Raw genomic sequence first — 25,638 nt, 5'->3', positions numbered from 1 at the left:
GACTCATTTCTGAGAAGCTGGTTGTAATCTCTTAATTCCCTGCTCCCCACTCCCCCTCCCCATTTTGAAAGTTTTGGGTAAGGCCCGTTGGCTTATGGGGGTGTGTTACGAAGTCTCATACAATGTTTGGCTTCCTTCTCCTCTGCCATTGTTGTCAGCCCTTGGGTTTGTTTAATTTTAACGGCTTTATGGAGATAATTCACACAACATAGAATTCACCAATTTAAAGTGTACAATTCAGTAGCTTTTAGTGTATTCAGAGTTGTGCACCCATCACCACGATCGATCAATTTTAGAACATTTTCATCACTTGCAAATGAAACTTTGCACCATCCCCATCTCCCAATCCCCCATCGCCTCCCAGCCCCAGCAACTACTAATCTACTTTTCATTTTGATTGATTCTTCTATTCTGAACAGTTCCTACAAATGGAATCCTGCAATGTGAAATTCTTTGTATCTGGGTTTTTTCTCTTAGCATATTCTTTTCAAGGCTCATCCGTGTTGTAGTATGCAGCAATACTTCATTTCTTTTTGTTGAAGAATGATAGAATCTTCATTTTTTTAACCCAGCCCCTCTCCCCTTGCCCCCTCAGTGGCCCAGCAGTAGGTTTGGGGCCTTGCTCCTTTCCCATTCCTTCATCCTGGAGAGCTTGTGTTGCTCCTTAGAGAGCAGTGCGCCTCTGTTTTTCATTGGATGGGTTGCCTGTGTTTTGCCCATGGAGTTGAGCCAGTGTTCCTGGGTGATTTGGGGGGAGAGAAGGGTGGTCTTGGCATCAGACTTGCTGGGACAGAGCTGTGAAGGCCAGAATACTAAACACCTCTTGGCCACGGGCTCTGGGAAGACCTGCTCAAGAGCTGCCACTGCTGCTGCCATCTTCCCCTGCCCCCTCTGTCTTCAGTGGCAGCTCATTCATTGATAGGCAGGGTCAGTAGCTTCCCAGACTGGGAGGGGGAGTTCCAAGCCCCTGCTGCCTTCATTCTAATCCTCTCCCTGGGGGAATGCTAGAGAGGTAGATCCTGCAGGACGGGAACCATGCCATATAGCCTCATGGCTCACACTAGGGAGTGCTACAGATGGGTTGTATTAGTTTCCTGTGGCTGTTGTGACAAATTACCACAAACTGAGTGGTTTAGAACAACAGAAATGTATTCTCTCACAGTTCTGGAAGCCAGAAGTCCAAAACCAGTTTCACTGGGCCAAAATCTAAGTGTTGGCAGGACCACACTTGCTGCAGAGGCTCTAAGGAGAATCCAGTATTCTTCCAGCTTCTGGTGGCTGCCGGTGTTCTTTGGTTTGTGATCACATCACTCCAGCCTCTGCCTGATTTCATACTGTCCTCTCTATTTATGTGTGGTCTCCTCTTCTGTGTCAGGTCTTTCTCGCACTTGTGATTGCATTTAGGTCCTACCTGAATACTCCCAAGGTAATCTCCCCATCTCAAGACCCTTAACTTAATCACACCCCAAAGACCCTTTTTCCTTACAAAGTACCATTTACAGGTTTCAGGTTTAGGGCCTCTGATATCTGTGGGTGGTCATCATTCAGGTTACTATAGGGGTATTCCAGGGGAAGAAGGAAACCCATTAAATGTTATTCTGCTGGGTAAAGTCATGTAATATTGGAGTCTTCCCAGTAACCCTATTATTGGGAAGCTTGTTATCCTATTTCACAGATTGGAATACTGTGGAATTTTTAGAGTGGTTCATCACATGGCTAGTAATTGGTGGAGCTGGATTGGAACCTAAATTACTTGGGTCCCACAGTCTGCTTCAACTTTTTTTTTTAATTTTTTTAAATGTTTTTATTTATTTTTGAAGGAGAGAGAGAGCATGAGAGGGGGAGGAGCAGAGAGAGAGGGAGCCATAGAATTTGAAGCAGGCTCCAGACTCTAAGCTGTCAGCACAGAGCCCGATGTGGGGCTCGAACTCAGAAACTGTGAGATCATGACCTGAGCCGAAGTCGGACGCTTAACTGACTGAGCCACCCAGGCGCCCCTGCTTTAACTTCTTTTGGGCCTTTGGACCAGTAGGTTGCAGAGTCTTGCTCCTGGGATCCCCTGATGTCAGAGAACTTTGTCCAGTCCCCTTATGGAGGCTCAGAGATGTGGGAGGGACTCACCGACAGGCTCAGCAGTGGCCTTGTAAGATTCATGGTCTGGACTTGACTTTCTCAGGCTAGAGCATTGTAACTTAAACTTACCAATGGCAGGACTAGCCCCCGCACCTCTCCCCCACCAGCATTTTTTTCTTGGGCCACTTTCCTAAACAGTTCCCAAGTTGGCATCTTTCTCAGAGGCTCCTGTCCAGCTGTGGGAAGGAGGAGACTATGCTAGAGGCTCCTGAGACTCTTCATCTCTTTCTGGAGCCCAGGACAATGATGTCCTATTTTCTCTCTCCAAAGGGAAAGGCACGGTTTCAGCCAGAGCCTAAGCCCTTAAGGCTGCTGATGCTAAAGCCAATGGGTAGGTAGTGGTCTGGCCTCCAGATTCAGGCCTCCTTCAATTTTAGGGACAAACCAGGATTTTCCTAGGATAGGCTGCCAGGTATGTCTCTACACTGTGGCTCATGAGGCCTCCCCTGTTACCTCTATACTAGCCTTTGCTGGTGCCCAAACCCCAGCTCTTTTGCCTCTGCCAAATAAGGTTAATGCTCACTGGCAGCTGGACTGTGATAAGAACAATTAAGTGAAGTTAACTTTTGCATCAGGCACCTGGTGAGGGGCAGGCATTTGGCTAATAGGAGTTCATCTTTCTTCCTGGCCCCGCTCTGCTTACCTGCATAGTCCTACCCAGGACTTGAGCTGTGCTGGAGTCATTGCTGGGCCTTTGGCATCCCTAGTGTTCTGTGGCAGAAGTGATTTTTTTAAATTAGTTTAAGTAATCTCAACACGCAACATGGGGCTCAGACTCACAATCCCAAGACCCAAGAGTCACATTCTTCTCCAACAGAGCCAGCCAGGTGTCCCCAGAAGTGATTTCTTATCCAGTTAACAAGCATTTCTGGAGGTCTTTATGTTTTGATCCTTTGGTCAGCTGGCACCTCTATTCAAGTGCCAGCCTTAATGACTGGCCAGGTCCCTTCCTCTGTGTTTCATAGCACTGTGTGTTCAATTCTTTCACTGCCCTGCTCACACTGTGTGTGGTCATTCCCTGTTTCCCCACCCCCCTAGCAATTTGTGAATTTATCGAAGGTAGAGACCAAGTCTGATTCATTTCTCTGTCCTCATTGCCAGCCTTAATACAGACAGGGTCTGACTTAGCAGCTGCCTGGTAAACTTTTGTTGGATGAGTAAGTAGGGGCCCCTCTTATCCTCTTTGATCACCTTGATCTCACCTCCCCCCACTCCCTCCCCACACACACTTGAGGGCAGGAGGTTGCTGTGTGCCCTTCTTTTTAAAGAACTTTTCTTTCTGTCCAGTCTGTGCCTTTAGACATAGTTGTAGCTTCCCTGCTGGTGACCCCTGGCTAGAGCAGGCACCATGGTGTTGGGATATGACTGTCCCTGCAGGACAGGGATGGACTTGAGGGAACTGGCCGGAGTGTACTAGTCCACAGTCTCTTGGTTGTGGACAGGCACCTGGTTGTTGGAGTGTTGTGCTCAAATAAGAGTCTTTGTGATGTCTATGGGAACCCATTAAGGGCTTCCAGGTACCTTTGTCATCTCTGGAAAGCTGGTAACACCTTCCCGGGGTGTGGGCCGTAATGGTGGGGCTGCTGGGCATTCCTTTGTCACCCCCATCTTCATCCCTTACTGTCCAGCCACTCACCTGGTACTCTCTGAGGGCCTCAGTTGTGCATCGTCTCTGGGCCAGTGTCCACTCTTCTGTGACTGGTGACTTAGGTTATTTACAAAGCCTTTTCAGGTCTTGAAGCTCCTCTGAGCTTCTTGACAGCTCCATCAGGTAGATCACATATCCCCTGTTTGATAGGAAACTGAGGCTTGGTGAGTTCAGGTAGCTTACCTGAAATCATGCAGCGAGTGAGTGGCAGAGCTGGGATTGGAATGCAGAGCTTTTGGCTTCCAGACTTCATACTTCCTACTCTGCCGGGAATTTTGCTCACTTGAGCTGGGGAAAAGTGTCCTGTAGAGTAGTGATCCCCTCTGTCTAGTGATCATTAGCCATATACTATAAATCCCTGGTCAGGGTGGTGTCCCAAAGGAGCATGCTTGGTACTTCTGGTCCCTAGCCTGGATGATAGGTAAGGCTGGTTTCTTCTGGTGGCCACCAGAGGGCGTAAGAGGCCTGGGAAAGGTCTGCTGCTTCTAGTTTTGTTTTGAAATGGAAAATATGTTCTAAGTGACCCGTGGACATTATTATTTTTTATTTTTTTTAATGTTTGTTTATTCTTGCAAGAGAGACAAAGCATGAGTGGGGGAGGGGCAGAGAGAGAAAGGGAGGCACAGAATTTGAAGCAGGCTCCAGGCTCTGAGCTGTCAGCACAGAGCCTGACGTGGAGCTTGAACTCATGGACTGCGAGATCATGACCTGAGCCAAAGTCGGACGCTTAACCGACTAAGCCACCAGGCCCCCCTATTTTTTTAATAGACTTAATATTTTAGAGCACTTTCAGGTTCACAGAAAAACTGAACAAAAGGGGGTTAAATGTCTAACTTCGGCTCAGGTCATGATCTCACGGTTCGTGAGTTCGAGCCCCGTGTTGGGCTCTGTGCTGACAGCTCGGAGCCTGGAGTCTGCTTCAGATTCTGTGTCTCCCTTTCTGCCTCTCCCCTGCTCATTCTCTGTCTCTCTCTCAAAATAAATAAACATTGAAAAAAAATTTTAAAAAAACTGAACAAAAGAGTTCTCATATTGAACAGGCAGTTCCCATATATCCCCTGCCCTCACACATGCATAGCCTCCCCCATTATTAACATCCCCCACCAGAGTGGTGCATTTGTTACAATCAGTGTCCATGTAGGACACATCATAAACACCCAAAGTCCACAGTTTACATTAGGTTTCACCCTTGGTGTACATTCTATGGATTTGGACAAATGAATAATGATACATAACCACTTTTTTTTAAGTTATATTTTATTTGAGAGGGAGAGAAAGCATGAGCCAGGGAGGGGCAGAGAGAGAGGGAGAGAGAAATAATTCCAAGCAGGCTCCACACTGTTGGCATGGAGCCTGTTGCAGGCCTTGAACTCACGAACCATGAGATTATGACCTGGGCCAAAGTCAGATGCTTAACCGACTGAGCCACCCAGGTGCCCTGACACATACCCACTTATAAAGTACCATACAGAGTAGTTTCACTGCCCTAAATACCCTCTTTTCTGCTTATTCATCTACTTTTTTTTTTTTAGAGAGGGTGTGCTTATGTGAGCAAGGGAGAGGGGCAGAAGGAGAAAGAGATTTGTTTTTTAAGTTTATTTTTTTTTAATTTTTATTTAATTTTTAAATTTACATCTAAGTTAGCATATAGTGCAACAACGATTTCAGGAGTAGATTCCTTAATGCCCCTTACCCATATGAGGACTTTAAGATGCAAAATAGATGAATATAAGGGAAGGGAAGCAAAAATAATATAAAAACAGGGAGAGGGACAAACAGAGGGTTAAGTTTATTTATTTCTTGAGATACAGAGAGTGAACAGGGGAGGGGCAGAGAGAGAGGGAGATAGAATCCCAAGCAGGCTCCATGCTGTAAGCACAGGGCTTGATCCTACAATCTGAGATCATGACCTGAGCCAAAACCAAGAGTCAGATGTTTAACCAACTGAGCCACCCAGTTGCTCATCCATTATTATTTTTTTTAAGTCTGAAAATACACATTTGTCTAGGCACACTAAACCTGAACCTTTGGGGTCAGGTGTGCTTTGGAATTTAGAGAAATTTCAGAATTTAGAAAAATCACCTGATGTATATACTGTGTGTTTGGTAACACCTCTGGTGGAGTCTGTGGCAGTACCTCATGAACACCTGAATGTTTCTGCATGGCAGTGTTTGAATATTCACCTCCAAGTGGGGGATAAATACATTCTCGCCAGCTCAGGTCAGGTTATGATGGCAGATGAATTAGAGGAAGACTTCTGGTTTTCAAAGCTTTTTGAGTTTTGGAATTTTGGACAAGGGATTGCATACTTTTCTTGAAGACGGTCAAAATCACCTGTAATGCCAACTTTTAGGGGTATTTTGTTGGATGGTCTTCCCAACTTTTACATGTTTGTATACTTATATGTATAGTCACATGTATGTATGTTAAACTTGTTCAATTGTAAGTGAAATCATACCTTGCACGTATTTTGCCTTATACAAAGGCAAAATGGGATCTAGGCTCTTGCCATTTACTCCCTCCTCCATATCATCCCTACCCTAAGTGACTAGAGGATCCCCAGGTGAAACTCCTTGAGGTAAAGCCAGGTTCTCTGCTGCCCCCTACCTCCAGGTACTTTCTGGGTCAGGGCCTCCGGCTGCCTATGGGAAGGCCAAGCATTGGATTCCCAACATGGTCAGCAGGGGTCCGTCAGAAAGCAGATGAGGCCCTTCTGGGAGCAAGTCTTCTGCTTACACAATGACCAGTTCCCTAAAAGAAAGGGTCTCCTCTTCCTTTGCATGCATAGAGTGTCAAACAGGGCTGGGAGTTTGACCCTGCCATTTAGCTAGGCCCTTCGGGAATTGGAGGGCAGGGCCATGGGGAGGGGGTACAGGTCTTTCCTGTTGCTGACCCCCACCTCTTCCCTCCAGCAGGAGCACTGGTTTGAAAAGGCCCTGAGGGACAAGAAGGGCTTCATCATCAAGCAGATGAAGGAGGACGGCGCCTGTCTCTTCCGGGCTGTAGGTGAGTCTCTGCCTCAGCCTTCAAGGGCCTAGAGATGCCCCTGAGTTACTTCTAATTTTTAGGAGTAATCCCTAAGATAGGGTTGAGGGTAGAGTTTACTGGTCTTTTCAGGACTCCAGGCCCCAGCTTCAAATTAGTATCTGGCCTCTAGCCTTTGGTCATGAGGCAGTGTGGTGGCACGGAAGTAATAACAGTAATAGTGATAAAGAAAATAACAATACTTGGTGACAGATTGCACTGTCAGCCACTAAAGGAAACCCTTTTTAATTCTCCCCCAGGCTAGGTAAGTGTAGGGACTGTCATGGTTTCCATTTGTCAGATGAGAAAAGCAGCTTAGAGCAGGGGAGTGACCTGCCCAGGATCAGGTAGTACATAGTAGAGTCAGGGGTCTCTGGGTCAGGTTAGTCTGAGGCCCATGCTCTTAACCACAGCACACTGCTGTCACCCTGGGACCATGGAATTTTTTTAAACTTACACAGAAGTAGAATAGTGAATTCTCATGTACCCATCATTCATCTTCAAAATAGTCATCAACACATGGCCAGCCTTGTTTTATCACTGTCTTGCCCACTTTTTTTTCACTGTCCTGAAGCAAGAGTATTTTTAAAGCAAAACCCCAACATTGGATCATTTCATATGTTAAATACTTAAGTATGTTTCTCTGGAAGATAAGGGTTCTTTCTTTCTGTTTTTTCCTAACATAACCAAAGTGTTATTATCTTACCTAACAACATTCATAATTCCTTAATGCCATCAACTGTCCAGTCTGAGCAGTATCTTTGAGCTCCCTCTGGCTCTGAACCTGTGACTCAATAGGCAGTTGTAAGGCCCTGTGCTGGTGTCCGGGGAAATTGGGGAATGTGATCTGACCCTTCCATTGGGGCTCTGATAATCTACCAGGAAGAAGGGCTCTCTGATAGCAGCTTTCAGCTAGGAGTCAGAAGTGCTATCTTCTAGTTCTGGCCCTGATTCAAAAACTTATATTTCCCCATCTGTTAAATGGTACTGATTCTGAAGGACTCCTTGAATCCCTACAAGGTCTGCTATCCTCTCTGTGGCTAGCCCCCATGAGTACTGGTGGGCTGGACTGACTCAGGCTCCACTTTTGGCTGTGCCACTGATTCTTGGTGTGAACTTGGGCAACCAGTTCTTTTTGCTTGAGCCTACTTCCAAGGCTGTAACAGGAGGCTGAGAGACCCAGTGTTACAACGGATAAACGAGATTACTTCAGTAAATCTCTTTAGTGCCTGACAGTAGGCCCTCGGAACGGTAGCATTGGTAAAGCCTAAATGCTGTTTTTGGTGGTGTCTCAGAGCCACAAGTGTTTATTGAATGGGTGGAAGAAGTTTACATGGGGTGAGTGCTTGCCTGCCAGTTCTACCAAGGGGAAGAGGTCCAGGCAGTGGCCTGTGCTGGCCTGGGAAAATCCCAGTCCTCCTCCCCCTATGGCTCAAGTCTGTGTTCTCCTGGAATGTTTCCTACAGAAAGTGCTGGGTTTGGGGGCATCTTGGACCAAGGAAGGCAAAGAAAGAATAGGTGGGGGGGGGCCTTTTAGGTGCTAGGCCCTGTGCTGAAACCTCAGGCGAGATGTGGGATAAACAGGGCTACTAGTGGAGTGAATGTAAGAGAATGTAGCCGGGTATACTTGGTCTCAGGCAGTCTTTGAGGCAGATCTTGGGGCTAGTAACGACCTGGTTTATGTAGTAACCCATATCAACAGCAACATTTTCACGTATGTCCATCTAGCTGACCTCCCCAGACACCCTCTGACACCACACCACACTCCCCCTGCCCCCACCCCAGGCCTTCCAGTAAAGGGCCTGAGCTTATAGGAAGAGCTGACCGTGGCAGGTTGAAGGCCTTTCCCTATCAGCACTATGGCTACCCATTTCCCCCAACTGAGCTGCCCTTGGCTTTTCTCTGTAAAACCTCAGAAGCCCCATGGCCTCTCTCTAGAAGTACATGGCCCCTGGGTCTCCAGGCCTCATCTGGAAGTTTCCCTGCAGCAGAGTGCACAGGACATGTGCCAGAGAAAGGGACTTTGTCCTCCAGCTTTCTGCTGCCCCTCTGCTTCCAGCCTGGCTTGTACAGGGACAGGTGGTAGTTGCCCTGAGCTCTGGTGAGAAGGCCTATAGCTTCTGACTTCCTGCTATGCATTGAATAGTGGAAGGAGCACATCACTGAAGGTTGGAGTTGGAGGGGGATTGCACACACAGAGACCACTCTGTTGTTTGTTGACCCTGACTGTTTTGTTCGCTGGCACTCAGCTTGGTGCTTCAGATTCACCTGCAAAATTGGGATCATTATCACATGAGACAGGTGAGAAGGTTGAGGCTCAGGAAAGGGTCATTAGTGGTAGAGCTGGCATGGGGACCCAGAGGTATCCCAAGGACACATTCTTTCTATGACCCTGGGAAAGCCCTGCCTTCTCAGCTTTGCTTCTCTACCCTCTGTTTTACCTCTGCAGTCCAGGTGTCCGTACTGTAAACCAGTATTCACTGCTCTCTCCCACTACCCCCTGTTGGGGACTTGTGAGCATCAGTGAAGGCTTGGGTGGAGTAGAAGTACAAGTCTGAGTTCCTGAGGTGTCTGGTGGCCCACCCTGCCCCTGCTATGTTCAGATAACCTCCTCCTGGAAACATGAGTCTGCCTCTCTCCTTCTTCCCTCTCCCCACATGGCTTTGACTCAGCCAAAACATCTGGCCCTGGCCTCTGTGGGCAAAGTGGAGGCCACACGTGCATCTGTCTGCATGGGCCATGAGGAAACAGCTGGAGTTGTACATGTTGCAATGGTGGGGCCCGGAAACATTAGCCTGGACCATCAGCATTGGAGGGATGAATCTTTCATTAATTTTGACTGTTTTGTTAATGGGAAAACTGAGGCCTTATGAGAAAGCCAGGACGTTATTATCTAGGTCACATAGCCAGTGTCAGAACATGGTGTTTGAGGTTGAACTAGGCCAGAGGAGAAAATTCCCATGGGCCACCATGATACCAGTTTCCACTGGGCTCTTTCTGCCCTGCCTCCTTCAGTTTTCCCATCTTTGCCATGGGAATCCTTAAGTAGAGGAGCAGGCATCTCAGAGACAGGCTGTTAAGAGGACTGAGTTTTGTCTCCCCCTAATTGAGGATGTCTCCCCCACTGAGGGTGTGCCATTTGGGGCCATGGGCCAGGTGCACACAACAGCTGCTTGATAGGCAGGTGAGGCCTTTTTTTCTGGCTCATCTTCTTGGTGGGGCTGGCATTCACAGTGGGCCAGGAGGCAAGTGGGGAACAGATCAGGTTCCTGTCTCCCCCTGCTGCTGTGTGTACACACATTTGTGTGGTTTGTTTTTAGATTCCCTGCAGACACCAAGCTTCCTTTTCTGTCCTCAGCAGAACTTGCTGTGGCTCTTCTAGCAGGCAGGCAGGCAGCAGCCTGGTGGGGAGGCAGGTCCCAGGTGCCTCTAAAACAAATGGTATAGCCCTGTACTTTATTAAACTCCTTTAGATTATCCAGGCTCTCCTGTCTTGCTTCTGCACATAACTCTTTGGCAAATAGTGACTTTATTTTTGGGAGACTAAGGAGGAAGGATTACAGAGGTTTGGGGGAACCTTCCCTCAGGCAATAGGGGAAGGAGGTTGAGGCAAGTCTGTTAGAGCTATTGGGTATTCCTCCCTCCCATTAAGCCCCTGGCAAAGGGTAGGAAGGAGGTGGGGGTCCTCAGTTTGTACAGCCTTGCCTCATGTGCAACCTTTAGTCTTTCTTGGTTAGCAGCAAGGGCAGCTACTTGTGGAATACAATAGGTCTCTGTAGTTGTCAGGGTGGTATGGGTATTTGGCCTCAGGGAATGTCTTTGGCAGGATCTGCTGGCTGTGTGTGTGTGTGCACATGCATTTTTGTGCTGGTGTCTCAGCATGCTCAGAGAAAGGACCGGTGTGGGATACTGACCTCTCTGTAATCTCTGCTCACTCCCAGGCCTTTCCTGGGTTCCAGCTGATTCCTGTTTGTGCTGGTGGAGAAACTGAGGCAGACAGAATCAGGCCTTGCCTAGGCAGTCAGGTGGCTAAGGTGATAGGTGGATTGGGAGTGGTGGTAACATCACCTGGAGCATGAGTGTTTGAAGTCACTGGTTATTTCTTGAGAGCTTGGCCTCACCTTCACCCTCCCAGATGTGTGGCCTTGGGCCAGCTGTGCTGTATTTTTGTACCTCAGTATCCCTCCTGTGTAAAGTAGGGCTTTTTTGGGATGAAGATGGAAGAAGTTGGAATGTGAAAAGACCTTAGTGGAACCAATTGTAGTACTGTCCTGAGGATTTCTGAGCGTTCTTTGGGTTGGGGACAGAGGTGAGGTAGTGGGGACCCCCTTCAGCTGGACTCTGGGAAGGGAGAGCAGGTGCACGTTGCCCACAAGTGCAGCGTCAGCAAGAAGAGGAGTTTCAGTTTCTATCAAAACAAGTTCTCTGAATTCCCCTACCTCTGCAGGTCCATTGGCCCTTTCCCCCACCTTGGCCCCCACAGGGAAATCCAGCCCAGCCTAGCCCCTGGTCCCATATGGCTACCCTCTCAGAGGAGGAGGGCTTTCTGGAGGACAGAGGTGGAGCTAGCAAAGTCAGGCAAGCACCGCCTCATTGAGGGCTGCCTGTGTTTCTGCCCTGCCCTGGATGCTTTTCCCTGCCTTAGATCACTGTAAAGACCCTTCTCCTCTCCCTCTTTGGGGAGGTATTATTGTTCCGTTTTGCTGGTTCAGATAACATATTTTCTTCCATGTGTATGATTCCCCAAACTGGGGTATATCTTATAATCAGGTAGGTGGGTTGTGCCGTGCCACTACCACCCCTAACAAAAGCTGCGATTTAAATGCATGTGTGGTACCACCTACCAGTGCATCTTAGAATTGAAGAGAGAAGGGGATATTTTACAGGGAGGTAGGTAGGAAGGTAAAGTTATACCTTGCCCACACTTAAGGGCCCTGGTTTGTGAAGCTTGTATTATTGATTTGATGTTAATTTGGTTGCTAAAGATTTGAACTATGGATACAGAAGGTAGACCTGTGGACCTTTGAATTCAGTAAAGGTTGAGACCCAGTCCTGCCTGTGTGAGGAGGGACAGCCTAGACTCCTAAGTTTGGGGCATTCCTCTGGCTGAGGAAGTGACAGAAATGAGGAAGGGCTTAAATAAGTGGTTCCGGTGACATTCTGACTGACTTGTGAGTGGTTGGCCATCTGAAAGAGTCAGCGTCTACTCGTAATAAATGGAACCCCATTTCTTGAACACCTAGTACACCTTAGGTGTTCAGCAAACCCTACCCCTAGTCTTTACAGCTCCCTGTGAAAGGAAGAGGAGTTACTCTCTCCACTTCGGAAGAAGACATTGTGGCCCAGAGAGCTTGATGGTCTTGTCCAGTGCCACACAGCTAGGAGGCAGCAGAGCCTTTCTGCTAAGGCAAAGGAGACAGTGGCAGGGGAATGGAGCAGGGGGACCTTCATGAGGTTCCCTCAGTTCCCTTCCCTGTCCCAGTCTCCCCTTTCCTCCATTTTCTTGCATCTGGCATCTAGCTCAGGTAGATCCATCTCCCAGGCCTGCAAATGCCTGTTGATCCTTCCCTAGGAACATCTCAGCTACCTCCTTGAGCTTCGCAGCCCAGCCCCTATTTAACCCCTTTGCCGCCATCTCAGTTCCTGTTTACTGCAGCTGCTGGCAGCACTGCCTCCTCAGCACCCCAAGCTCATTCTACATAAATAGCTCTCGGCAGCCACAGAGGGCTCTGTGGTCCTGGCTTCTAAGAAAGGCGGCAGCAGGGGGCCCCCAGCCTGTGCGCAGGGCACGTGACTTGCTGGAAGTGCTGCTGGGGGGTGGGGAAGAGTGTGGCCGCAGAACCCACATCCTTGTTTACATCGGTGAAGGGGCTACCCCTTCCCGCCTTCACAGCTCCCCTCCCCCTCAGTCCTCTGCACCTCCGAAGAGGACATGAGACAGGCATTGGCCCCGTTTTCTATCTCAGAAGTAGCATTTTTCTCCTTATCTCACAGAATCCTCCAGGGAGGGAAGGGGGAGGGCGGCAAAGGCGTTCTTCCAGTGATTCTTCCAAGGCAGACTGGCTCTCATGGAAGAACTCTGTGGTGTCCCCTGAGGGACTTGACCCTGCCCCAGTGCCCCGGGTGATCCCATCAGAGCAGTGGTCCTGGTCCTTTGGGGAGACAAAGGGAAATTCCCTCTTTGTCTTAGCCAGTGGACACCAGGTGGGCCTCGTCTTCAAGCCCACTTTAATTTCCCAGGGACAAGACTCCCGGCCTCCCCCCACCCCAGCCTATCCATCCAGTCAGCAAGCTCTTCCCGATTTCCTGTACTGTATTGGCCTCTGAGCTGGGGTGGACTTGGATGTGAACTGCTCTCAGCCCTCAGTGGAAGTCAGAGTGCTCAGGCAGAGGAAGTCTGCATACATCTTTGATAAATCTGGTGATAGAAGTGCTTTGGAGGGTGGGAGAGATGGGGAACTGTATAAAGAACACATGGGTATTTGACAGGTAGGCAGCCGAGGAGAATGGAAAGAATGCCCTGAAAAGAGGAAATGGCATGTGTGAAGATCCTCAGAGTGAGGCAGGAGGAGCCTGGTTCTTATTTTGACCAAAACCCCATGATGCCTAGACCATTTGGGCCATAGGCTGCCTTTCCTGAATTAAGTTTAAGTTATGTTCATATGTGTCTTATTTCTCTTGCTTAGATTACGTGCTTCTTGCAGGCAGGGGCAGGATTTTACTCACCTCTCTCACCTTCACAGTACCCCACATTCAGGCCCCACTATGGGTAGGGAACTCTTGATTTGCTGAGTGGCTGGTCTGTCCCAAGCCCCGTCCTAGTCACCTTATACCCTTTATCTCATTGATCCCACAAGAGGCCTGCTAGGGAATCATCCTACTTGTTCCTGTTTTGTGTGTGAGGCACATGAGGCTCGGAACACTTGGGTTGCTTTCTTCTAGTCGCTTAGCTCACTAGGACCTGGCAGAACTAGGCTTCGAGCCCAGTTGTTTTTCTTGTCTCTTCTTTTTTCATTTTTTTAACCTACAGAGGCCATGCTGGCTCCCAGGAGTCAGGAAAACTGGATTCTAGAGTTGAATCCGTCAGACTCACTTGCTGTGTGACCTTGATGAAGCCACAAACTCTCCCTGAACCTTGGCTTCCTCGTGTGAAGAGTGAAGGGGGAGTGTGGAATTGCTGGTGCTCAAGACCACTTAGGGGACTTAAAATGTTTATTGACTTGTCTGAGTGGCTTGGCAAGCCCTGGACAAATTCATCTGCCTGAGAGGACTGTGGTTGTGTTCCTCTCGCCTATACTCTTGTTCCTAAAGACTGTCCCTGCCTGCCTCTTTTTCCATGACCCCATTCCAGCCCACAAAGCCTAGCACTCTCCAGGCCTTTAGTGTAGGAAAAGGAGTTTTTCTGGCCCCCAGCCCTCCACCACCAAGGATGTTCCATGACTCCAAACTCTTCTGGTGGCAGCTCTTAACCCCAGCCTCTCCTTTCTCCTCTCCCCACAGCTGACCAGGTATATGGAGACCAGGACATGCATGAGGTTGTACGAAAGCATTGCATGGACTACCTGGTGAGACCCTGTGGAGGCCTTGGGGTGGGGGCAGTATGGGTGCATCTCCTCACCCTGCAGACCTTGATTCTCCAATCTGTTCTGCAGATGAAGAATGCAGACTACTTCTCCAACTATGTCACAGAGGACTTCACCACCTACATCAACAGGAAGCGGAAAAACAACTGCCATGGCAACCACATTGAGATGCAGGCCATGGCAGAGATGTACAACCGGCCCGTGGAGGTGTACCAGTACAGCACAGGTACTTCTGTGGTGGGTAGGTGAGCAACCGACTGCACCTGGTCCGAGCCTGCCCTGCCTGGCCCATTGTGGATGCTCCTTCCTTCTCTTTCTCTGCAGAACCCATCAACACATTCCATGGGATCCATCAAAATGAGGATGAACCCATCCGCGTCAGCTACCATCGGAATATCCACTACAATTCAGTGGTGAATCCCAACAAGGCCACCATTGGTGTGGGGCTAGGCCTGCCGTCATTCAAACCGGGGGTAAGTGGATCCCCCTGCTCAGGATGACTGCTAGATACAGAGGCCAAAAACCTCTGTTGGGGTCTCAGTTATGCCCTAGTCCACAAAAATGTCCTGTCCCCTCTGAGTTGCCCCTGAGGTCTCACCTTTATAAAAATAGGGAGTTAACTCGAGGGGATCTCAGGGCTCAGTCTGTGGTCTCCATTTGCCTGTCCCAGCTGGCTTACCCATCTTTCATGCCTGTTGATGGTTGACATTTTGTGATATGGAGGCACATCTGAGAACTGTGAACCAAGGCTTGGTATGGGTATCTTGGCACCCACATGGATCCTCTTCTGAAACTCAGCAGTTATAGACAGCTGTGTTCAGAGACTTAAAGTGCGTGCCTGGCTGTACTACTTACTGGCTGTGGGACCTAGGGTAGATTTACCCAAGTAATCTGGGCTGGTAGCTCAGCCTATACAGTAAGTGCCTAACACTGAGCCTGGTGCCTAGTAGGTGCTCAGAAGGTGACAGTATGTTTTCCAGCACACGCTGACATTCTCATTCTCTCTCATAAACAGTCATCTTCTGGGGATTTTGCTATCTTCTATTCAGGTTTCACTTCCTATAAGCAGAAAGTGCCCCTGCCTCATTTTAGGAAATGCACACCCTAACACCAACACACCCTCCAATGGAGGGTTTTTTTGTTTTGTTTTTTTAAGTAAACTTTTAATTTTAGAATAGTTTTAGATTGTCAGAATTACTGAAAGTAGAGAATTTCCATGTTCCCCACTCTGATTAGCATGTCAGCATAGAACATTTGTCACAATCAAAAGGCAATATTGATAATTAACTAAAGACTGTACTTTATTTAAATGACCTCAGTCTTTCCCTTAGGATCTTATCTGGTCCAGGACACCATACTACATTTAGTTGTCTTGGCTCCTCTCGGCTCTGACAGTTTCTCTGAGTTTCCTTGTTTTTGTCTTTGATCTGTTTACAGATCTAGTTTTGCCTTTTCTAGAATGTCATGGAATTGGAATCCTACAGTATTTCAGAGTGGCTTCTCACACATAACACTACGTATTTAAATTTAAGATTCATCCGTGACTTTCTGTGGTCTGATCACTCATTTTTCTTTTTCCTTATTTATTATTTTTAAAAAATTACAAAAAAATTGTTTTTTAATGTTTATTTACCTTTGAGGGAGAGAGGCAGAGAAAGGGAGACACAGAATCTGAAGCAGGCTCCAGGCCATCAGCACAGAGCCCGACATGGGGCTTGAACTCACAAACCGTGAGATGATGACCTGAGCCGAAATTGGATGCTTAACTGACTGAGCTACCCAGGTGCCCCTTAAAAATTATTTTTTTAATGTTTATTTATGTTTTGAAAGAGAGAGCACGAGCATGGGAGGGGCAGAGAGAGAGGGAGACACAGAATTCGAAGCATCCTCCAGTCTCTGAGCTGTGAGCACAGAGCCCAACGTGGGGCTCGAATTCATGAACCTTGAGATCATGACCTGAGCTGCAGACACTCAATTGGGGAGCCACCCAGGCACCCCTCTTTTTCCTTTTTTAAAAAAAATGTGAATGCCTTAAGTTTTTTTTTTTTTTTTGTAGGCTTGGGTTTTTTTTTTAATGTTTATTTACTTATTTAGAGAGAGAGCACATATGCATGCATGCCAGAAGGGGAGGGGGCAGTGGGAGGGAGAGAATCCCAAGCAGGCTCTGCACAGAGCCCAAAGCTGGGCTCGATCCCACGAACCAGGAGATCATGACCTGAGCCAAAATCAAGAGTCAGACGCCCAACCAACTGAGGCACCCAGGCGCACCTAGACTTAATGGTTTAGAAGTTTAGATCTACCAAAAAATTAAGAAGATAGTATAGAGTTCCCATGTATTCTTCTCTCCATTTCTCCCGCCCAAGCCCAATAGTTTCGCTATCATTAACATTAGATGACTATGATACATTTGTTACAATATTTGAAGCAGTATTGGTACATTATTATTAACTGAAATCATGATGTCTTTTTAGGTTCCCTTATTTGTGACAGTTTCTCACATTTTCATGTTTTTGATGACCTTGACAGCTTTGAGGAGTACAGGTCACTTATTGTAGGATGTTTCTCTTTTGGAATTGACATTTGTTATAATATTTGTACTAATACTGATACATTGTTATTAACTAAAATCATGATGTCTCTTTAGGTTCCCTTATTTGTGACAGTTTCTCACGTTTTCATGTTTTTGATGACCTTCACAGTTATGAAGAGTACTGGTCATGTATGTCGTAGGATGTTTCTCTTTTGGAATTGGTCTAATGTTTTTCTCATGATTAGACTGGGGCTATGGGTTTTAGGGAGAAAGATCACAGTGGTAAAAGTGCCATTCTCATCACATCATGTCAGTAGTATATACTGTGAACGTGATTTATGACTGTTGATGTTGACCTTGACTGATAGTGGAAGTAGTGTTTGTCAGATTTTCTCCACTGTAAAATTACTCTCTTTCCCCATTCCCTTTTTCATACTGTCCTGTTTGGAAGGAAACCATTATGTACAGCCCACACTTGAGAAGTGGAGGTTATGCTCTATCTTCTTGAGGGCGTAGTACCTATATAAACTGTAGAATTCTGCAAGGGAGATTGGTCTCTTGTCCTCCATTTATTTATATCACTGTGGACTCAAGGGTATTTCTTTTATACTGGATTGTAACCCAGTACTATTTTTATTGATTTTGATGCTCACATTGTTCCAGTTTTGGCTATTAAGAGCTCTCTTAGTTGGTTCCTACATTTCGTTGACATCCCCCTATCATTGTGGTGGTGGGCTGTTTTAAATTTTGGGTTTTGTTTGTTTATTTTGTTTCATTTTGTAGCACCTTCGTAGCTTCTGGCACTATGAGGTGCTCCAGGTTCATCTTGTGTATTTCTTGCCCCAATTCTAGAACCAGCCATTTCTCCAAAGATCCCTGGTTCCCTTTATTGGAGTGTGTTATTAGAAACCAAGATCTGCAGGTGCCTGGGTAGCTCAGTCGGTTAAGCATCCAACTTCAGCTCAGGTCATGATCTTGTGGTTCATGAGTTTGAGCCCCACAACAGGCTCTGTGCTAACAGTTCAGAGCCTGGAGCCTGCTTCAGATTGTGTGACTCCCTCCCTCTCCCCCTTCCCCCTCCCCCTTCCCCCTTCCCCCTCCCTCTTCCCCCTCCCTCCCCCCTCCCCTGCTTGCTCACTCTCTCAAAAATAAACATTAAAAAATTTTTAATTTTTTTTTAATTTTTTTATATGAAATTTATTGACAAATTGGTTTCCATACCACACCCAGTGCTCATCCCAAAAGGTGCCCTCCTCAATACCCATCACCCACCCTCTCCTCCCTCCCACCCCCCATCAAAATCAAGATCTGGATGCTGAGTATGCTCCTTGTTACTGGGGTGTCCTTGCTTCTAGGCTCCTTCAGCTGACAGAGCAAGGAAATATATCTGTGTATTCTAACCCATATGTATACACTTACCTAGAAATATTTCTATGTATACTCTTATCTAGAAATATTTTTTTATGTAACCATCTGTATCTATATGAAGCTGCAGTTCTTACTGATACCTCTAACAGATAAGGTACCTCATTGTTTTAATTTGCAATTCCCTAATGACAAATGGTGTTGAGCATCTTTTCATGTGCTTATTTGCCATCTGTATATCTTCTTTGAGGAGGTTGTGTATTTAGACTTTTTTTGCCTACTTTTTAATTGACTTGTTCTAACAATTTTACATAGTCCATTTTTTGGACTATTACACATGGGTAAAAAACTACGCTTTACATCATAACTTAGTGCACACACACTAAGTGGTGTGTAGTGTGTATATCTGCATTAAAATAATGTTAGAATTTTGTTGAGCAATAATTACACTTAATGCCTGGAATATGCTCTGATATTTTTCTCATTATTTTATATCTCATAGCCTGACGAAAAGCACTTTTCTACGGTGTTCCACAACTCATAATACCCTATACCATGACAGTACTGTCCTCTTGTCCCCTTAAATGTCCAAATACTCCCTTCGCCCTGTGTACACACAGCTAACTTTTCAGGTCAGGTGATCTTTTCTCCTTGTCCCATGTGGGCATAGGTGAGGAAGGCCTCAGCATTATGAAACTGAGTCATCTCTGGGTAAGGCATCTTTAAATTCCAGTACCTGGCTGCCCCAGACGTAGTACTTCAGTCAAAGTGTCTTGGGGTTGGGAGCAGGGCTTCTGAGTGTAGGAGTTTGGAGTGACAAATCCCACTACCCCAGCCTGCCTTCCCCCGATACCTGATGAATAGACAGCCTGCTCAGGGGGGTGCTTAGTAGGAGTACCTGCCTTCCTATCCCCTGTCTTCTGAGCCTACAGCCTCATAATCCTGAGCCAGTTCTGTCTCTTGGCTGGAGTTCAGAGTGTCACCCTACATCCCTGTCCTCCGTGCCTTGCAGTTTGCAGAGCAGTCCCTGATGAAGAATGCCATAAAAACATCAGAGGAGTCATGGATTGAACAGCAGATGCTGGAAGACAAGAAGCGGGCCACAGACTGGGAGGCCACAAACGAGGCCATTGAGGAGCAGGTGGCTCGGGAATCCTACCTGCAGTGGCTACGGGATCAAGAGAAACAGGCCCGCCAGGTCCGCGGCCCCAGCCAGGTGTGTCCTGGGCTCTGTCACTGGCCTGGCCAAGAACCCCTTACTTCCCATGCTCTGCCCCCATACTGACAGAAAAAAATTAAGCAGTTTTGACATCTGGGAGAAAAGGAAGCTCCCAGCCCATTCTGTACCTCATCTTGGCCTGAGTCTTGGCATTGTGCCTTAGAACTCTCAACACCTTTGCAGAACAAGCTCTCTAAAAGAGTGAGGGAGGCCAGCCACTGGTGGTGACACGTGGGATTGATGGGTAGTTCCAGAGGGACAGGCTTTTGTTGAAGGTCCTTGTGCGTTAGGCTCTGTGCTGAGGATGTAAAATCAGGTCTGGCCTGCTCCACTCTCAGAGATCCCCTGTCTACTGAGGGAGACATACATCAGTGAAGCCCTTGACCCTGTCTAGGAGACCAGTAGTTGTGGGGGCTCTGATCAGTCTTCACACAGGAAGGTTGAATGTTTAGGGCAGAGAGGAGGCAGAGCAGGCAGGCATTTGAGGAATCACAAGGAGTTTAGAGTGACTGTAGATGCTGGAAAGAGTTGAGTCATTTACTTAACAAATATTGATCGCAGGTCTGTGCCAGGCATTGTTCTCAGTGTACGGGGGTACATTGGTGAGCCAGGCAGGCCCAGATCCCTGTGCTTGTGATGCTTACATTTTTGCAGAGTGGAACAAAATAAACAGTAAACATAATGAGTGCACTAGTTGAGAGGTGGGACAGATGAAACATGTAGAGCAGGGTAAAGGGAATGAGTAGGGCTAAGGGCGCTGAGAGGTCACAGTATTAAATAATGTGGTCAGGGTAGGCCTGAGAGCAGGTGAGATGTGAGCAAAAGCTTGCAGAAGGTAAAGCAGTTAGCTAAGTGCATGTGCCAGGCAAGGCAGAAGGCCAGCAAAGGCCCTGAGGTAGGGCACACCTGGTGTGATTTGGGTGTGCTCAGGAGGCCAGTGTGGCTGAGCAGAATGTAGTAGTAAATGAAGTCAGAGGTGGTGGGGCCAGATTGAGAAGGGGCTTGTGGGCTGTGGTGAGGACTTTGGCTTTTACTGTGAGTGAGGCAGAAGCCATTTGGAGGGTTGTGAGCAGAGGAGGGACAGGATCCCCCTGATTGCTGAGTGCAACATGGAATCTAGGGGGCAGGGGTAGAAGCAGGGGCCTGTGAGGCAGAGGCTACTAGAATAGTCCCAGTGGTAACTGATGGCGGAGCTGGCTAGGAAGGAAGGAGAAAAGGGGATGGAGTCTGAATGGATTTTGAAGGTGGAAGTATAGGTTCCCTGTCAAATTGGCTGTAAGGGTGTGAGGGAGGATTAAGGAGCTTACCTTTGTCCTGTGGTCTGCTGTGTGCCCAGGAATGATGGTGGCCTATGTAGAAACTGTATCATAGCCAGGATTCCGGGAGGGAGCCAGCCCTTAGGGATGGGGCATAGGAGGGTCATGACTGGCGTTGGTCCTTCCCTCCTCCTCCTCCTTCCCACTGCAGCCCCGGAAAGCCAGCGCCACATGCAGTTCTGCCACAGCAGCAGCCTCCAGTGGCCTAGAGGAGTGGACCAATAGGTCCCCGCGGCAGCGGAGTTCAGCCTCTTCACCCGAGCACCCTGAGCTGCACACCGAGTTGGGCATCAAGCCCCCTTCCCCAGGCACTGTCTTAGCTCTTGCCAAACCTCCTTCACCCTGTGCACCAGGTCAGTGAGTTGGTGACAGGGAAGCATGCCGGGGTTAGGAGGTGCTGCCTAGGTCCTGAGCCCTGCCTCTGACTATCCCTCTGCCCCAGGTACAAGCAGCCAGTTCTCGGCAGGGGCTGACCGGGCTACTCCCCCCCTCGTGTCCCTCTACCCTGCTCTGGAGTGCCGGGCCCTCATTCAGCAGATGTCCCCCTCTGCGTTTGGTAAGCCTCCTCTGTCTAGGGGCCCAGAGGCCAGCTGGGAATTGGGGAGAGAGAAGAACCAACAGACCCCATGAGGGGGGCCTTCCAGACCTCTGGCCATCTACCCAAGAAAAGGGAATTTTTCAAACCCAAGGGATGTGTCCAGGGGGGATCTGAATGGGATTCCATAGGCCCGGAGGAGCCTTCTCCATAGAAATGTAGAGGGGCCTGGATAGGATCTCTCTAGAGCCAGGGATCAGCAAAGGGTGAAGAGAAGGAGGGCTGGAAGTATTCCATCATCCTTTTCCCCTTCCTCTTGGCCCAGCAGGTCTGAATGACTGGGATGATGATGAGATCCTAGCATCGGTGCTGGCAGTGTCCCAACAGGAATACCTAGACAGTATGAAGAAAAACAAAGTGCACAGAGATCCACCCCCAGACAAGAGTTGATGGAGACCCAGAGACTGGAGACCATCTCCCAACCCCCACCACTCCTGCCCTCCGGTGCCGACCCACCTTCTTTGGCTTTCTTCCCTCTTGCCTTCTTCCCTCTCTCCTTTCGTTTCCCTCTTCCCCACTTCCCTCTGGCTGACCCACCACTGCACCCCCTTTCATCGCTGCCACCACCACCATCACCCGTCTCTTCGCCAGCTGACGTGCCCTGTTGCCCCCTGCACAGCACCATCCCTGCACTCCACAGGGGACTTGGGCAAGGGTGCCGAACATAGGCGAGAGGCTCACAGAGACAAACCAACTGGCAGCCAGGCAGTCCCCGAGGAGAAACATTCAGACAGAGGAAAGTCTCCCTGCCCCCCTCACTCCCTGCCCTGTTTCTTCCAACTTCAGAAAAACTTGTTACCCCCACCTCCACAATGATGCTGGGAAGGTGCGAGGAAGAAGTGGGAATTCCCCTTCCCAGTACCCCAAGAATGTCTGAGCCTTCAATGTTGAATTTTTTCTTTATTAAAATGTACTTTTATCGTATAAAATCAATCAATCCAAAATGATGTAGACAACAGCATTGGCTCTGTGAAGGCGGCATCTCTGGTTTGGGAGCAGGCAGGCCATGGGCCACAGAGGGAGCACAAAGATGTGGTTGCTGTCTCTAGCCTCCAGCTCTGTGGAGGTGGGCAGTGTCTAGAGTGCAAGCTGGGGCAGGGTGGGGGGCAGGGGGGCAGGTGTCATATGGGCTTTGGACACTGAGACTCTGACCTCGCTGCATTCCTATTGCTTCCACACCACCACCACCACTACCACCACCACCACTGGTCTCTTTGGAATCTTGGGGTGGGAGGCACCTTTGAGGATCATGGCAGCCACTGCCTGCCCAGGATTTGAGTGGGGAGTGGGAGCAGCCTCAACAGATGAGGCACCTGTGCCCTGCAGGTGTTGACAAGATCCACCATCTGTAATGTCCTTGGCACAATAAAACCAAATGTCAGTTTCCCCTGAGCGCCTCTGTTCTGTGTGGGGCATGGGATGGGTGGGGCTTTGGGCAGAGGCGGTGATGGCATAGACCTTGGCTTGACCTCTGAGGGCTGCATGCTCTCCAGTACGGTATTTCCCCGGGCCCGGGGTTTGCTCATATTTGATTCACTGCTCACTAAACCAACTTCTGGACCTGTTCCTAACAAGAAAGTTCCATCTTTGCCTGCTGCCCCTGCCTCAATACTGGCACGTGTAGCCTGCCCACCTTGTGTCCTGGGGTATGATGGGAGCAGAGGACTATGAGCTTGAGGGCTGTTACTGAACTTCCAATTTCTCTGCCTGCCTCCTTGCCTGCATACGTTTGCTCTTTCCTTGTGATCTTTGATGAGGAATGCTTTGAAAAGGCACAACAGAGGCCTCATATCAACGTAAGTTTAGTGGAATTGACTGGTGGGCCTCCTGGGTTTAAGGAATGGTTAAGTCCTTTCTTACTGATGTCCCCAGTCTTCTAACACCCCTGTCTGCCTTTCCTTGGGGTAAAGTCAAGGCAGAGAAGGATGGCTGGACCCCATGTTTTGTCAAGAATGGGGTTTGTTTGTTTGTTTGTTTGTTTGCTGTGCCTCACTAATGGGGCCCATGTGGAAGGGTGCATGTCCAGGTCTGCCGGTGAGGGCATGGCTGGCCAGGTGGCCACCTGTGGGGTGTCTGTGAAATTCACTGGTCATGCATGCAGATGTTGGAGAGTTGGTTTGAAACCTACCTGGCTTTTTCTAGATGTGTGGCCTTGGTCAAATCACAGGCTCTGTGAGTTTCAAGGGTCCTACCACGTGTCCAACAGGAGTGATTAATGTCTACTACCTCACACTCTCTGGTTGTGAGCACAGAGAGAGAATGCATGTGGTCAATATAATGTATGATAGCATGGTGCCTGGCACGTTCTGAGAGCTCAGATGTTAGCAGATAGTATTTATTATCCTAATACTGAAGTTTCTGCACCATTTGGCCCCTGCCTACCTCTTGCTGCTCTGTCCAGTTTCATTGGCCTCTGCCTGGAATTTGCCCTTCCCCTGTCCTGAGCCCCCAACCTTGTCCTTCAAGATGGGTAGAAGGTCACCTTCTGAGAAGCCCTGTGTGACTCCACATTCTCACTTCTATCCACAAATGTGTCTTTACTCCTTCCCCAATAACTGTGCAAGGGCTGTGATGCCTGACTTAATCTGTGTATCTCTTAATATCTGCACCCCTGCCAGGGCCTGGCAGGCTTACGGTAGACCCCTAATAAATACTGGATGAATAAGGGAGAGTACATGTGTGTATTTGCTTTTTGAGTGTTGTCTGTGTGACTTTGGTGAGTCCAAGTCTTCACATGCCTCTCACAGTGTCTCCAGTGTGTGTGACAAGGGCTTGTTTCCAGGTGTGTCAGATGGTGACTGAGTGTGGGACTCTGTCTCTGACAGTTTATGCCTGTTTCTGAGACAAGTGCATGTCTGCGTGGGTCTGTCTGTGACAGTGCATCTGTGGTTTCATTCTGATGTGGTGGATGTCCGTTTGTATTCCTTTGACAGATTCTAGGTAGCTATTTCTGGACAATTTCAGTGACAACGCTGCATGTTTGCTGGTTGTGTGTCTGGGTCTCTCCACATCTGTTTTTGTGACACTGCCTATCCATGTGGCTCTGTTGCATAAGTATTTATGTCTGCCTTTGGAGCAGTACTTGTGTGTCTCTGGAGCATCTGTGTGTCTTCCTGTGACAGCCACGAGGTCTCTCATTTCTGGGACAGTACAAGTCTTCCTGTGATAGTGTGTGTCTGATGGTGCCAGTATCATGACAAGTTCTGGTGGTGGTGAGTCTGACATTTTTGTGTCATTGTCACATGGCAACGTAGGTCCATGTGAGTCTCTCTGGAGTGCCTGTCTTTCTGTAACAGTGTTTCTCTGGGTGTCATTCTGGGACATAACTGGCAGCATGCCTGCCTGACAGTGGATGTCAGTCTCTGTGACAGTACGTGTCTGCATCTGTGTCATGTAAGTTTACATGAATGTGCCTGACAGTATGGGTTTTGTGTATATCATATGGTACTTTTGTGAGTGCCTTGAGTGCATATCTTCTTGTGGCATGACACTGTACTTATTTTTCACAAATTTGTGACTGAGGATATTTTGCCACCTGAGTTCTTCCGTCTCTGCCATTTGGAAGCATACCCCCACGCCACCATCACTCTGGCTTGCTCTTCACCCCCGCCCAAGATCCACTTCCCCCTGCCATTCCAGATTCTAGACGTGCTGACTGGGCTTGTGGCCAAACCTAGCCAGGTCTGGCCAGGTTAAGGGCTCTAAAAACACACCATAGGCCTCCGCCTCAGGGCTTGGGAACGCTGTCTTTGACCAGCGCGTCCCCCGCGGTGGTGGTCAGGAGGGCTACCCCTCCCTGGAAGCTGGGCGGATTCTTCCAGGATCCCCGGCTTCAGTTTGGGGGGAGAAGCCGCCGGTCGCCTTGAGGGCTCTGGTCATGGGTGTTGAGCACTCTTCGGAGACCGGGTCCAGGGTAGCCACAGGCTCGCATTCTTAGAAGCCGGGCCTGGCATTATCTCCGCGCTAATCTCGAAGCAGCGGCTGCAAACCAACTTCCTAGGAAAGGAGGCGGTGCAGTTATTTTTTTAAGTTTATATCTATACACATACACATACGCATATATATAAAAACAACCCCGCGCAACAACCAAAACAAATGCGGTCGCTGCAAAGGGATTCCCAGAACCGGTTTCCTCTTCGCGCGCGCCCCCCTACATTTGCATGCGGGCCCGGCCCCCGCGGAAGATCCGGGCATGTATTTGCATAAGGGGGTACTTGAAACGTTG

At 48.5% G+C, this 25,638-nt stretch overlaps 1 protein-coding gene across 10 annotated transcripts in view; it reads left to right on the top strand.

The window, feature by feature from the left end:
• OTUD5 (OTU deubiquitinase 5) overlaps positions 1-22,805 on the top strand; it is a 28,165-nt gene extending 5,360 nt beyond the window's left edge. For 2 of the 10 annotated variants that reach the window (XM_045051178.1, XM_045051184.1), the window contains 8 exons: positions 6,697-6,787; positions 14,306-14,370; positions 14,458-14,629; positions 14,713-14,861; positions 19,296-19,499; positions 20,970-21,171; positions 21,261-21,374; positions 21,679-22,805. In XM_045051178.1, coding sequence (XP_044907113.1) covers positions 6,697-6,787; positions 14,306-14,370; positions 14,458-14,629; positions 14,713-14,861; positions 19,296-19,499; positions 20,970-21,171; positions 21,261-21,374; positions 21,679-21,803 — 1,122 coding nt within the window. In that variant the 3' untranslated portion in view covers positions 21,804-22,805. Of the gene's footprint in view, positions 1-6,693; positions 6,788-14,305; positions 14,371-14,457; positions 14,630-14,712; positions 14,862-19,295; positions 19,500-20,969; positions 21,172-21,260; positions 21,375-21,678 lie in introns of all 10 variants that reach the window. The other 8 variants (XM_045051176.1, XM_045051182.1, XM_045051177.1 and 5 more) reach the window with 5 other exon arrangements.
• Positions 22,806-25,638: the final 2,833 nt, after the last annotated feature.

This window comes from Felis catus, chromosome X, assembly GCF_018350175.1.
Source record: "Felis catus isolate Fca126 chromosome X, F.catus_Fca126_mat1.0, whole genome shotgun sequence".
In the NCBI taxonomy this organism is placed as follows: domain Eukaryota; kingdom Metazoa; phylum Chordata; class Mammalia; order Carnivora; family Felidae; genus Felis; species Felis catus.
Note: the sequence above shows the minus strand (reverse complement) of the source record. Positions and strands in the feature narration are given on the sequence as shown.